Below are 14,730 nucleotides of genomic sequence, written 5' to 3'. Positions count from 1 at the left end.
GAGTAAATTTCCAAGTTTGAATCTCTGTTAAATAAATTAGATATTTATATTAAATTTAAATTTAAATTTTTTTATAAACAAAATTTAATTGAACTTATATAATTAATGAAATACATTTAGCATTAAGATTTTTAAATTGTAAAATATTAATAAATTAAAAATTTTAAATTAAGTAGGAAATAAATAATTAAAATCTAAAATTAATTAGGAAAATAATTAAAATAAAAAATAGTACTTTCAGGCTTCATATCAAATACTTCCAAGTTTCTTTACAGATTTTTTTTTCAAGCTTGACCTTGTCAACCTAGTTCAGAAAAACTCTTAGGATAATTATTCTACATCAGTCTCCTCTGCTTGAAAACAACTCGTCCTCGAGTTGATTTTAGTATCTAGAAAGTACCCGTAAATGTGAACACCATTTAAGATCTTTGATATGCCCATGATATTAGAAAAATCAATAACATAAGCATGAAACCTCTCCTTGCCCTAGAAAACCGTGATCATACCTCCTTTTTTTAAAACAATTTAACTAGCTTATGCTTTTTTCTTTATGCTTTTTCTAGCAATTGATTCTTCTAGTTTTCTCCTAACCTTTTAATGCAAAGCTTCCACTTGTTTAACTAGATCCTCTATTGACTTGCTTAAACCCAATGGTTTTAAACAGTGAATGTAAATCAAGTACATGATTTGGAGGCTTCAAGTACACAATCTTAAATGGTGTCTTGCCAGTAACACTATGCTTGGAACTATTCTTAGAAAATTATACCTGAGCTAATGCAACATCCTACTATTTAGGTTTTTCTCCATGAATGTTATGAATCAAATTGCCCAAAGTTCTATTTAGAGACTTTGTTTGACCATTAATTTGTGGATGAGCAGTACTGTTAAACATCAAAAAAAAAAATATATATTCCACTTAGTTAGCTAAAAGTGACTAAGAAATATGGGATCTTTATCAAACATGATGGATTTTAGAACATCGTGTAATCTCTTTATGTCCTTGAAAAATAGCCTAGCTACAATGATTGCAATCATAGTCTTCTTACAAGATATAAAGTGTGTCATCTTTGAATATCTATCCACAACAAAAGTATAATCTATTTCTCATTGAGTTTGTGGAAGACCTAACACAAAAACCATGGAAATATCTTCCCAAATATATTTAGGAATAAGTAGAGACATGTATAAACTAATGTTTTGTGATTATTCCTTAGCTATTTTAGGCTTGTAATACTTATCCACTAAAGCTGACATTATTTTATCTCTTCCTCCAAGGCCTTTTAATCCACCATTATGCAAGTCTCGAATTAATTTCTCATGTAAGGATGTGTGAAGGATACACAATCAATCATCTTTCATTAAGTAATCATCATGTATATGGAAATCTCAATCAGCTCGACCATTAGAACACTTATATCATATCTCTTGAAAATCAACATCTTCAATTTACAACTCTTTCATACACTTAAAACCTAAAATACTATGAAAAGTTGTTACTAGGGTAACTTACCTGCTCAATGTATCAACTATTTTTTTCTAAACTCCAACTTTGTGCTTTAGACTAAAATTGAACTTCTGAAGGAATGTAATCCATATGGTCATCATATTCGTATTGATTTTCTTCTAACCATTCAAAGACTTCAAAGCTTCATGATTTGAATATAGATAAAATCTTCATTAATAAAATAATGCTCCTAAATTTTCAAAGCCATTACCACATCATGGAGTTTTTTTTTTTTATCATAGGTGACTACTTCAAGCGAGCTTCATTCAATTTCTCACTGAAAAGGGGTATGTGATGTTTCTCGTAGAAAAAAAACTCCCTCAATACCCACTCTACAAGCATCACATCCAACCTCAAACAACTTGTTAAAGTTGGGTAAAACAAGTACTAGAGCATTGCATAGCTTCTCATTTAAAAGCAAAACTATGTTCTTCTTCGTCATGTTACTTAAACTCCCCCTTCTTCAAACATTCATTGATCAGTGTCATAATGCTACTGAAATTCTAAATAAATCTTCTATAGAAAGTAGTCAAGCTATGAAAACTTTGCAAATCACTAATTATCTTAGGTGTGAGCTAATCATGAATTGCCCTCACTTTCTCTTCATCAACTTCAACTCCATCAGCTTATATTACAAGATTAAAAAATAACAATTTGTTGGTCATGAAGCTACACTTCTTCAAATTCACATACAACTTGTTTTTCAGCATCACCTTCATAACACTCCTTAAGTGCTCAACATTATTTGTTTTATTATGACTGAACACAAGGATATCATCAAAATAAACCATAATGAATTTATTTATGAAAGGTCACAAAACCTTTTTCTTAAGCCTCATAAATATGCTCGATGTATTTGTTAACCCAAATGACATGACTAACCACTCACATAACCCGTCCATTATCTTAGAAGACATTTTTCACTCATCCCCTAGTAGAATTTGAATTTGATGGTATCCACTTCTCAAGTCAATCTTTGAAAAGACTGTTACACAATACAACTGATCTAGCATGTCATCCAATCATGGAATTGAAAAATTGTATCTCATTGTGATTTTGTTAATGACGCAACCAGCTATCAACACACATACGCCAACTATCTTTTTTGTGTCAGTAAAGCAGGGACAACACATGAACTCAAGTTCTCTTGATTCAACCTTTTCTTCTACAATTCTTCTATTATGACTCCCTTAAAATCTCCTTTTCTTTTAGGCTCATCTTGTAATGAGAAAAATTTAAAATACTAACCCCTGGTATCAAGTTAATTTGGTGTTTGATATCATGTATAAGAGGCAACTCATCTGGTAGCTCATCGAAAATAAATTTCAGAAACTCCAGTAATCTAGGCTTAAGAGCTGCAAAGACCTCTATTGCCTTGTTAGCTTGTTCAGACAACAAGGACTCCACAATTAAAACATGTACTTCCTTTGACTCTTTCAAATTTGTCTCAATTTTTTACAGATCGGGTAATAGTAAGTAATGCCTTTTCTCTAGCCTTTAAGACTATTGGTTGGGAATTCCCTTTTCAAATGTATCAAAGTGAAATTAATCATATCCTTAACAAACATATAAATGTTCTCTCATCCCTCATGCCCATGCATTCACATCATATTGTCATGGCCTATCAAACAACAAGTTACAAGCATTCATATCTATTATATCACAATAAACTTCATCCTTATACTTGCCTAAAGAATTTTGCATCTTTTAGTTAAGGTTACCTTTATACCTTTTTAATTCAACATATAGTGTAAGGTTCAAAATGTTTCTCACTGTTCAGACCTAATTCAAAAATTGTTTCCCTACCAATAATATTATCATAGCTATCATTATCAATAATAAGGTAAAATAATTGTTGGTTTATCATGCACCTAGGAAAAAAGCTTGTGTTGTTGTGTCTCATCATCAACTTTTAGTATTAGCAGCAAGCGTCTCACCATATATATTTGACCATCATCACCCTCATACTCACCTTCATTATCAGGTTCATGACACTCCTCCAGATACAATTTTATATTTTTTTAACACTCTTCATCCTCATATTCATTGACATTCACAAGCTTCCTCTTAGGATATACATTAGATTTATGTTCTTTCTAATTGTATTTATAACCTTTATAGAAAACAACTTAGCATAGGGATTATCTCTTTTCTGGTTATCCCTGTTAGGAATGTCTTAGAGCCTATTTTTATCATAGTTGGAGCCTACATTAACTTGTCTAGATTAACAATAGGTGTAAATCAAGGCTCTATGATATGAACCCATCTTTGGTAATCAAATCTCATATTGGTTCTCTCCTATATCAACATTTATTCCCTAAAAGTCATATCTTGTGCATCAATAACATTCAGTAGCATTTGAAGCCCAATTCTATCTTTGGTGGCAAGTTTCAGTCCACCTACGTATCTAGCAACTTGTTTCCCATCAGTTTTCATGTAGATTATTTCTCTCAGCTTGGCACAAGAATTTTGTTGTATATTCATGCACAGTTCAAGAACTTTGGGAACACCTCTGATACTTATGGAACAAAAGTTGATCATAATCAGGAGGCAAAAATCTACTTCTTAACAATTGCTTCATCCGCTGGAAAGTCTCAAAAAGTCTTCTATCCTCTCGCCTCCTAGCCTTTAATAGCCTATCCCACCAAAGAAAATCCTCATGCTTCAATTTAAACCCTACCAATATTACCATTATCAAATCTAAAATTCTTTTGTACTTATAAAATCGACCACTTTCAACTTACCAATCAATGAACTTTTCAACTCCTAAATCACCACCAAAAGAAGACAACTCAACCATCATCTGGTAGTCTTAATTATACCTATTAATTCCAATAAACCTACCTCAATCTTCTTTAGCAGATGAGTACTCATAGTCATAATGACCACGAGGATTTGCATGAACTGGTTCAAGGACGGGCGTCATCCTCGGCGTGTGCCTCTCTTCTTCTGTAGTTCATATTTGTGTGCAACCCTAATGCCTCAAACCTGGATGTAAGGCCATCAAATCTAGCGTTGATGTTGCCAAACTCATTTTGCACTCACTCCTCTAAAGCTACTATCATTATTGAATGATAATCTAGTTGATCCTAAACAGTCGCATCCCCTAATCTCCATCACGAGGATGGATGCCACCATCTACCCCACAATTCTCTTCGCGGCACATCATCGATCCAGATTATAACCCGCTCTGATATCACCTGATACAACATATAACAAAGATAAGACTGGGGTTCTCGAGCCCTAAGGTTATAGACATAACTATATAGAAATCTAGATATAATTATCTGGTTGGTATTTTTATTGAATCTAAATAATAATTTGAATCTCTATAAAATAAACTAGTCCTTATTTATAGTAGTCCTAAAATCCTTTATATGAAAGGATTTCTATTTAAAACATATCTAATTAATATAATTTATCTAGCATTAGGATTCATAAATAGTAAAATATTAATTAAATTAAAAATCATAAAACTAAATAAGAAATAAATAATTAAAATCAAAATTTAACTAGAAAAATAATTAAAATAAAAAAAACTATAACTCCATATTAGATGCTTTTAGAATATTTTTTTGGATTTCTTAAAATAATTATTCTACTTCATAATATCTCTATAACAGTGAAATAGCTAAATTTGGTGCATTTTTCAAGATTCGGCCGGCAATTCCCTAATGTTGAAGCCATTTGGTTTTGAAGATTTTATTTGAAAAAAAATGTCATTAGGATTCTAGTCTATTTTGTTGGAAATCACGTCCCACCATAACCATCTACCCCGCGTGAGATTGAGGTTTTATAAGAATTGAATGGGGTATTATCAAATTTAACCACGAAAAACTTGCACCAACTTTTTCCTGCTAAGTGTGTGTTTGGTATTGCGGTAGCTGTTGTGGTTGTGGTTTGAAAAAAGTTGTTTTATAAAAAGCACTTTTAGTTGAGGTTAGTTTAAAAAAATAGGTGTTTGGTTAAAACTGTGGTTAGAATTGAGGTTGAACAAAAAATAGTTTAATGTGTTTGGTTAAGAATGCTTTTGAAATTGAGGTTATAAAATAATTTAAAAAATTATATATTAACATTGATGGTTTTTAATTTAAATGTTATAGATTTAACTATTGTTATTACATCATAAAATAAATAATACTTTATATAAAATATTTTTTATTGTTCCATTATAATATCTACAATTCCATCACATATGAAACACATCCGACAAAGATTACAGTTTTTTTGGTTTCTTAAGCACGCAACAACATCAGATAAAATATAATTAGGAACAAAATTGAAATTACGATCAAATTCTGCAAATATTACGTCATCAATCGATCTTTGTTTAATTTATGTAGTTTTATTAAATAATATTAAACACTAGTTTTTTGAATAAAATATAATTAAAAAATAAAAAATAATTTTTATTTTTTATTTTACTAGTCAAACCTATTTAAATACATTTTAAATTTTAAACCGAACCGGTTCAACGGGAACAACACAACATGCGAACAGTGCAGCAATCTGCACTCTTCCTGCTAATTAATTAGGAACAGTGCAGCAGCATGCTGCACTGTTCATGCTAATTAATTATCAGGATGTGCGCATGCCAGGAACGCGACGAGAAAAGCAGAAAATTTCTGCTTCAGCGAAATAACGTTTTCGACGCAATTAATGGTAGGGCCCATGTACAAAAATCACGATTAATTTTCTAACCAAACACTAGATGTTTACTGTTATACATAAAACACAGTTATAAACACGTAGACAAACGGAGCCTAACATTCACCATACAATCCTGTGGTGCTGCTTTCTCTGAGCCGTGATTTTCCCAATGATTCTTTTACGCATGTTTGGGATCATAATTTAAAATATTTTTTATTTTTTAAAAATTATTTTTAATATAGTACACAAAACAAAAAACATAAAAAAAAAATCATTTTAAACAAAAAAAAAATAAAAAATTTTAAAAAAGGTTCCGAACACACCCAAATTAGCTTGAGCCTCCCAACATTCGTCTGATCCCTTGTAAGCTGCTTCAACTCCCTTAATTTTCACATTGGTGTCTTCCTTGTCCGAGAAAAGTAGGAAGCGAGAGAGAATAAAAAAACACAATCACCTTCTATTGGAAAAGTTCATCGGTTAGCAAGATGGTAGCATCATCATATATTTCTGATCACCTTAAGAACAAACCAGTTACCAGTACCAGCAGTGCATAGAACCAAAATCCCAATGGCAACCACAGGCAGCAACCAGGTTGAGAAACAAGAAAGAGAGATGTTAAAGAAGTCTATTCTAACTCCTGTTAAGCGAAACTTATTTTGGTATGGGATGGGGGGGACGAATGGAAAAAGGATTGCCAGTTGTGTTGTCTAAATTCAAAAAATCCTTCCATATATAGGACGAGGAAAACAATGATAGAAATGCTAAAGTGAGATTTGTAAAAACAATGATCACAACTTTTGAAACATCATGATTTCCAAACCTTCGGCTTGAGAAACCAAAGCAGGAATTGAGGCCATTAGAAACAAAGATACAAACAAGGGAGAATTATTCACTGTCACATTGCAGATCAACTCGAGTAGCGACAACAACAAGGGACAAACTATGAAAGCATACAAGAAGTTGTACCATATAAAACTACGTTCTCAATTTCTTGAAATATCAATAAATTACTGAACAGTTACGAAGGAAGAAAAAATTGAGGACACAGGAAAGAATAGACTGCTATAAATTTCACCAGCACCAGCTCCAAAGTACCGATTCCTGAGATACTTTCAATATTGATGCACTTTTAGTCCTACACAACAATGGCATAACAAATAGTGCGTGATCAAAGTTAGATATCCATGCTCTTAAGAGTAATGAATTTGCACAAAAGACGCTCATGTTAGATGAGGTTTCCAGAGCATAAAATTGACCAAATCCGTTTGCCTCATGCTCTCACCTAAGAACATATAGGTAATGCAATTAAAGCCAACACATCTTATTTAACCCACAAATGCTCCCTATACATGAAACCAATGTTTCTTTCATTTTCCCAATTTTGTGGTGCTCATGAATCTACAGCGGGAAGAGGAGATGGTGATACTGGAAATAAGGAGATGGTGATACTTTTACAGTTTCCACTCGGCATCTTTTTGCTCGGGAAACGAAAAGGGACCAATAGTCACCATCTTTGGTGCACTTAATAGAATAACACATTTAAATGAGGAGGAGGAAGCTTTAGTCTTAATGGGAGACAGAGGAGACAGAGGAGACACCAAACCCCAGAGGAGGGGAGAATAGTCTTCAGGAAAGGCAAAGAGGATACTCCAAACCAGAAAACAAGGGAGAGAATAAGAGAGAAGGCAGATTTGTCAAAAAAGAATTTAATGGAGATCATAATAAAAAAATAAAAAATAAAAAAAAATCTAGCATGAGGCTTTTTAGAAAAGGCAGCACATGAACACGGAAAGCTATGGGCATTGAAGCAATGAAATCTAACTGACGTAACTAGCTATAAGTACCTTTGCTATTAGATTAATCTAAGTGTTGCCCATGGCTTTTGCTCATAGAATGCCGTTGAAGGAGCTTTTGACCAGGAGTTTGGTGATCATCCTGCAGAAACAAAATTATGACATGTGCATGTCAAGCACCAAAAATATGAGGTATTTTCATAGAATGCTAGATCAATATTAAATCTGGATAGCGGGTAGAAACTGTCATCACAATAAGAATCAATGACCGTCCACCATTTCAAAGAATATTACATTATCACCAAAAATCTAGCAAAAGGAAGCGCCTTGTTATAAATGAAGACTCAAATGACAATTGGAAAAAAAATTCACATGGACAAACAAGTTTGATTATGGAATTTGACCCAAACCCAACATTTTTCATCTAAAAAGTATGAACATCAGTTATTTGTTACTTCTACCACGAATACTACTAGTCCAATTTTTTTCTATTTCCCTGCATATTTAAATAATATCTCAAGGTTGAAATGAATTCTCTTCTCCTTGCATTGTCCTGTGGCATAAAGTTAAGACACATGATTTTGTACATTGTTGCAAAACAAGAAAACAGATTTTTCATAAATTTTTAACAGAAACTGGGAAATAGATTCAACATCCTGAGCTAGGGAGGTTGCTCCATTAAGTTACCAATCAAGAGTACTTTATTTAATTCTGCTCAAATAGAAAAGAATTTCAGAGTATTTCTAACCTCATACAAAGATGCAGCTGACTCGGACTGTACGGTTTGAATTGGCATAGTCCCCAATGACCGTAAAGCATCCAATGCATCCAAAGTCAGCTGCCACCCACAGAGCGCAGCAGTATCAGCATTGCTGCCAGAACCACGACTACTACAGCCAGCAGCAGCAACATTTCCATTAACCCATGGGCAGAACTTGTTGTGATGAATAATTGGATCAAATTCTATAGCTTCTTCATAATTGCTTTCACCTTTTGGAGGCCCTGAGAATCAAACGCTGTGATAACATGGGGACAACAGATGGAAGAGCACAAAGAAGTAACATCTTCAAAATTTAAAATCGCCACGTAAGGATGCTTTCATTTTAAGTAATAAGAAAGTGCAAGGAGAGAAATCACAGGAAAATTCTCATCTCCAGAGTGAAATGAATAGCACATAAGCTAGGGAAATAAGAAGCAGAGGAGCCACAGTTTCAAAAAAGGTTTGATCATTCATACCACCTCAAAGACTAAATAGTGGTGCATGAGCCAGTACCAGTCAGCATCAAATCGTGTTCCATCTAATCCCATGTTTCAATGTAGAGCATGCAATACAGGGATCATGATTTTAGCAATCAATAAAGACTTGGTGGTGAAAGAAGTTCCAGGTCAGACAGGAAAGTCAGCCAACGATGAAAAAAGAGAACCATGTCATAGAAATATTATGCACATGGACAGTTCATTTATCTTCTTACTGCTATTATAAATAACTTACATAGTTAAAAGCAACATGCTAAGCAGCAGGGTCAATTCTAGAAGGGTAGAAAATCACTGTCAAGAACCCACAACTATCATGAATAGTATCAGATGGATTGATGGGCTCAAATAGCATTTTTTTTCCCACTCAATGGAACATAAAACTCGGTTGAATTTTTTATTTGTTTCAAAAGTGGCAAAATTTCCAAGGGCTAACAGGAAAAGAGAAGATGCAATTATTTATATCTCTCAGAAGTCGAGGCAAGCAATCATGATTCCCAAACCCACCCTCAAATTATAAAAACCTTATTCAGTTTACCTGACGCTGTGCATGACTAGTTTCAGCTCTTAGCCAACACTGTGCTAATTTCATAAGCCTTGAAATCATTTTCTATTTAAGATGTTTTAGGTAAAAGAAATTTCATGGTGAATTTACCAACTTGTCACCGGATTTTGCAAACAAATCCTACTTGTCATCAAGTTTTTATAACAGATGCAATGATGCATTGGAATTGTCAAGAGATAAATGGACAATATGAATGTCATCAACAAAGCAAACATCTCATACCGTTGAAAAGAAACAAACACAATAAATTGTTTCAAGGATTAAAGTTGAACAGCATGACAAGATAGTGTTCTAGAAAGAGGATTTTTTACTTCAATAGCATTGAAATGTTAGTCAAATTACAGTCATGTTGTAATTGCCATGGCATAGTATTTGAAACAGACTAAACTATCTTAATCAATCAGCCATAAAACACTTTACAAGTCTGACGAAACTAAACTACTGTCTTATATCAATCAACATTTTAGTTTATTCTTCTTTTCCCCCTTTCTCCCACAGCAAATTCAAATCCATGAGTTTCCAGCTACATTAAGCTATATAGGAGTATCAAAACCAAAAGAGGAAAAAAAATAGATGAACAGAATAGAAACAAGCAGGGGAGAGGCAGAACCATGTATTTCAATAATTTGTCCAGAACCCTTCATCAATTCTCTATTATTGTCGATGACCATTATTACTGTAAACGCTTTACACGCAAGCAATCACCAAGAGATTCTTAACCAATGAATGTCAAAAAAAAATAATGTTCAAGGTGCTTTAAAGAACAGAATATGGAGCTAGACAGTGTGACTCACAAGTCCAAAATCCTGATATCAAATTGTAGATCATAGTTCACTGGAAGCCAAGGAATTCAGCTCCTTTGTACGTTCTATATGATATAGTTATTACCAACCCCAATAACAAATTCCACTTCACAAATAGTCACAATGCAGGGATATTTTCAGCATTCTATAAAAGTAGCTGTGTCCCAAAAAAGAGGCATTCAATATGATAGCTAAAAAAAGGTATTAACTTACCTATCCCATTGGCGACTGCATAATCAGATTCTGCACATGGACAGTTGTTAACAGATGATGATTTTCCACCCTTTGAAACCCCTTTGTTGGTTGTTCCATAGCCTGAATAGATGTTTGCATTGCAAGACATAGAGGGATGTGAATTGTTATCTAATGCTAACTTGCAGCTTTGGCTTGCCTTTTTGCCACTTTCAACTGATTCAGCCTTTGTCGAACCATCTATTTTTGAGCCACTGTCAGCAGCTCTTTCCACAGATCGAGACAGCATCTCCTGGCTATCACCACGAGGATCTTCCCTATTTATTTCATCAGGAACGATCTCATCCATCAACCCAGGATCAGGAGCAGATTCACCAGTCTGACCTTGATTTTCAGCATCTTCTATTCTGGGTTCCAAGTCCCCAACAACACTATCTGCTCTGTGCACAGAAACATCAGCCCCATGAATTTCAGCTTCATGACTAGCACACATACCAACACTCCCTCCACTAACCCCAAAACTAAAACCATCCCGCGCTTGAGCAGTAACTGTTTCTGCATTGAAAATTTCTTCACCATCATTTGTACTGCTGACACCCATTTCTCCCGGAGCTACTTCAGCAACAGGTTGGAAACCAATGCTTTGCTGGGCTTGATTGCTATTATTCAGTTCTGATGTCTCATTCATGTCCAAATTGCCATATGTACTAGAAGAGGGGAAATGCACATCATTAATATCTGCAGGGTGATTCTCAACACTTTCCATGGAGTCATCATCAGCACTGTGACAAACTGTATCCATTGCAATGACAGATGATGCACGTGTTGAATCTCTAGCCGATGGGATCCCTACAATTTGATCACTTCCTTGACGAAATGAAGCAGCTCTGTTTCCATCAGCAAAGACTTCAAGACCCACTGAATGGCTAGGACCAGCACCAGATGAATCTCTCTGATATGGTGAACAATATGTATCAAAAAAATCTGAATCACGAGCACGTTTTGAAGGCCCTGCTGAAAATTGTTGCCCATCTGTGACTTCATCGCCATCTCGATCAATGACAGTTCCCTCTATACTATCAGCTCGCTGCATAATCAATTGTCGCCTATCATCTGAACTGCCACCTATTTCCAAGCTCCGCTTACGAGAACTTGGTCCATGTGATTCATATGAAGCTGCATGCTCACCGACCTCGCTTCCTGAAGGTTGACCAATCATTAAGTCCCTTCCCATGTCTGCGTCTAGAATATTCTCAGGCATTGTTGTTCGGCCCTCTTGAGTAAAAGATAAACCCCCAGCCATTGTAAGATTCAAATCAACTTCTGAGTTCAGCAGCAATTTTCCCTTGTCCGTAGTTGCAACTTCATCGCGGTCTTCAATCTGATCTTTCTCAGTATCATCAGCAGCAACCCAACCACTAATTCCACTGGCTGCACTTGCTCCACGGGTCAACGCCATTTTTTTGTTTGTATCAGCAATATCAATGTTGTTGGGAGCAAAACGAGCAGGTCGAGGAACAGTCAAGAAATCCAATACTCTGACAGTAGCACCACATAAGCTACAATCTAATAAAGGTGACCTGGAATCACATCTAGAATCAACAGCAAAAACTTTGTTCTTTCCAGTGTCATTTTTAGCAGAAGCAGAGTGTGCTTTCTTGCTTGGTCCAAGATCATGTGAAAGATGGACCTGGGCCTGTGCAGGGCCAAAAGACCACCCATTTCGAGCTGATTGAGCAGAATTTTCTTCGCAGTCTTGAACATTTGGAAGCCATCTGGGTTCCCATCCACATAGACTTATGAGCTTTTGGGCCTGTCAGAAAATCCCACAAGTATAGTAAGATGTAACAGATGTAATCAGCACTACACAAGCATAGAATTTATAGCACAAAATAATGAGTCCGTAACTTAACAACAAGCAATAGAGCATGAGAGAATCCTACCCGAGTATAGAAACAGAATGCTCCATCTCTAGTGGTTTCAAGTCCTGCTATGCATTCTGTTTTGAAATCACCTTCTCCAGCGATAAAATTCTGTGATTGTGATAGAAGGCGGTCAACCAGTGGTCCCCGCAAAACCCGCATCAGCTCAATTGCAGATGCAGAAATGGTGGGAAGAAACTGAAATTGCAGGAGTCCATCACATCTATCTTTGTATCCTCCAATTAGGGCAGACTGTGGAGTTGGAGGGAACTGCACCAAGCTTGCAGGGCAGCTGTTTCCTCTCCAAGGACAGGTGGCTTGGTGGCCAACATCCAGCTGCTTGGCAAAGGCTTCAGCAGCACTTTCAACTTCATCCCCAAAATTGCAAAATAAAAGAGAAAACAAAGAATACCATTATGTCAGCAACAGACAGTTGCTCTAATCCTTAATTAATGATCAAATAAGCATTGTTCAAACAGGAAAAATGAAATGGAGACATCAACAGGTATTGCAATTAAATGTAAAAGAAACATGGAAAGATGCAACATGTGGATCACATGCAAACCATGGCATTCCAAAGCTAGACCTAGTATTGAAAAGACCACCCCAATTTTCTTGAGCATTGTAGAACAAAAATTTGATCACTACGAGCTTCATCAAATTACTTATTTTATGTTACCAAATTACCTGTTTTCTCATGATACAACACATGTCAAGTCATAAGGTGAACACATTTATTGACGTATCCTGAAATGCTCCATTTTCAGACCAATTGGTCATAACAAGTAAAACCAGAAGTAGCACCGACCCCCTAATTACTCTTCCCCTTTTACCCAAACTATCTTTCACTTCTTTGATCTCCCTTTTACATTAAAGACTGAGAGAAAACAGAGTTCCTTGGCCAATGCATCCTCCTAAAACCCATCATAATTTTTGCTTGATAGATCAATGCAACTCCCTAAGCAACAGCTTTTAGTTTTGATAATTTGAATGTCCTCAGATATGTATTGTAATGTTGACAGATAAAGCAGTTGAAGATTACAAAATCTGACCTTCAGCAGGGGTCCATGAAGATAATGAAACAAAAGTCATGTGTGCACCACATGTTTCACATGCAATTTGATTAATATCAATGTTCGTCCAGCCTCTCTGAGCACAAGCCAGTGAACTAGCAATCTGCAAGACATGAGAAAAAGAAACGGTCAGATCCCTTAAAGAAAAAATGGATCAAGTTAAGAAAAAGCAGCACCTTAGGCTTTGCAAACCAATTGGGTGGCTTAAAAGTAGCCAAACGCCTCAACAGATCCCCTCTCTCCCATGGCCTGCAGGAAGGTCTAGAAGAAGAGCCGAGAGCAGAACCACCAGCACTTGTGCTTAATGAAGTTGTCCATACTGACACTGCTTTTGAGTTATTATTATAATTATGTCCCAAATTTGGTGGTGAGGATGCCCCAGCAGAGCTAACAAACAAAATTCAAAACCCTAATTTTTAATTAACAAAAGAAAACAGGACCAAAAACAGTCAAAAAAAATGGAGAGAAGAGAAAGAGCATACCTGGCAGCAGGAGTTGGATCCATGGTCCCTCCAGAGCTGATTACTTCTTCTCTCATTTTCTCCATATTTTGTTTTTCGAAAAGGGCGAGGAGAGACGGGCAGCGAACAAAACAAAGTAAATAGTAGTGCGCTCGCTGACTGACTGGCTGGGTGTTTTTTTTTTTTTTTTTATCCCGAATATCGCTTCCTTTTTTCCTTTTTTTTTTTTTTTGACGGGAGAAGAGATACTAGTCGTTCGTGTTTTTGACTTTTGAGAGGGCATCCCACTCCCAAGCATATTCCAAAGCATTTTGCCCCTCTACTAATGTTTTTAATACATTTTATCCTTGTGGTAATGGATGGTTCTGTTGGGGATTTTGTCCTTCTATTTTGTTATGTTACATTGAGTGCTACCGTGTTGAAAATCTATGCTTGCACATGGAAATAATCGGACAATTAAAATTCTTAAAAAAAGGAAAAATTTAATGTTGAGTGTTAATACTCTCTCTGTTG

At 35.4% G+C, this 14,730-nt stretch overlaps 1 protein-coding gene across 3 annotated transcripts; it reads right to left on the bottom strand.

The window, feature by feature from the left end:
* Nucleotides 1–7,023: 7,023 nt before the first annotated feature.
* On the bottom strand, nucleotides 7,024–14,510 carry LOC7495320 (uncharacterized). 3 transcript variants are annotated; one of them, XM_024611706.2, is made up of 8 exons: nucleotides 14,239–14,510; nucleotides 13,933–14,143; nucleotides 13,736–13,859; nucleotides 12,705–13,051; nucleotides 10,783–12,574; nucleotides 8,696–8,949; nucleotides 7,999–8,089; nucleotides 7,024–7,289 (listed from the first exon to the last, which is right to left on the bottom strand). In XM_024611706.2, the coding sequence occupies exons 1-7, from the start codon at nucleotides 14,301–14,303 to the stop codon at nucleotides 8,012–8,014; spliced, it is 2,871 nt and encodes a 956-aa protein (XP_024467474.1). In that variant the 5' UTR covers nucleotides 14,304–14,510; the 3' UTR covers nucleotides 7,024–7,289; nucleotides 7,999–8,011. The 3 variants fall into 3 exon arrangements, with proteins under 3 accessions (XP_024467474.1, XP_024467476.1, XP_024467475.1); XM_024611708.2 differs by having other exon boundaries at nucleotides 13,933–14,165; nucleotides 14,239–14,368; XM_024611707.2 differs by lacking the exons at nucleotides 7,024–7,289; nucleotides 7,999–8,089 and having other exon boundaries at nucleotides 8,758–8,963; nucleotides 14,239–14,406.
* Nucleotides 14,511–14,730: the final 220 nt, after the last annotated feature.

Source organism: Populus trichocarpa, chromosome 11 (genome assembly GCF_000002775.5).
Source record: "Populus trichocarpa isolate Nisqually-1 chromosome 11, P.trichocarpa_v4.1, whole genome shotgun sequence".
NCBI lineage: Eukaryota > Viridiplantae > Streptophyta > Magnoliopsida > Malpighiales > Salicaceae > Populus > Populus trichocarpa.
The sequence above is the reverse complement of the archived record's forward strand: the minus strand, read 5'-3'. Positions and strand labels throughout refer to the sequence as shown.

Excerpts from the sequence above, each read along its gene's own strand:
- LOC7495320 (XM_024611706.2), bottom strand. The coding sequence starts at position 14,303 with ATGGAGAAAATGAGAGAAGAAGTAATCAGCTCTGGAGGGACCATGGAT. Across the intron at positions 13,860-13,932 it reads ATTGGTTTGCAAAGCCTAAG|ATTGCTAGTTCACTGGCTTG; the intron begins GTGCTGCTTTTT and ends CATGTCTTGCAG. Across the intron at positions 12,575-12,704 it reads CATTCTGTTTCTATACTCGG|GCCCAAAAGCTCATAAGTCT; the intron begins GTAGGATTCTCT and ends ATTTTCTGACAG.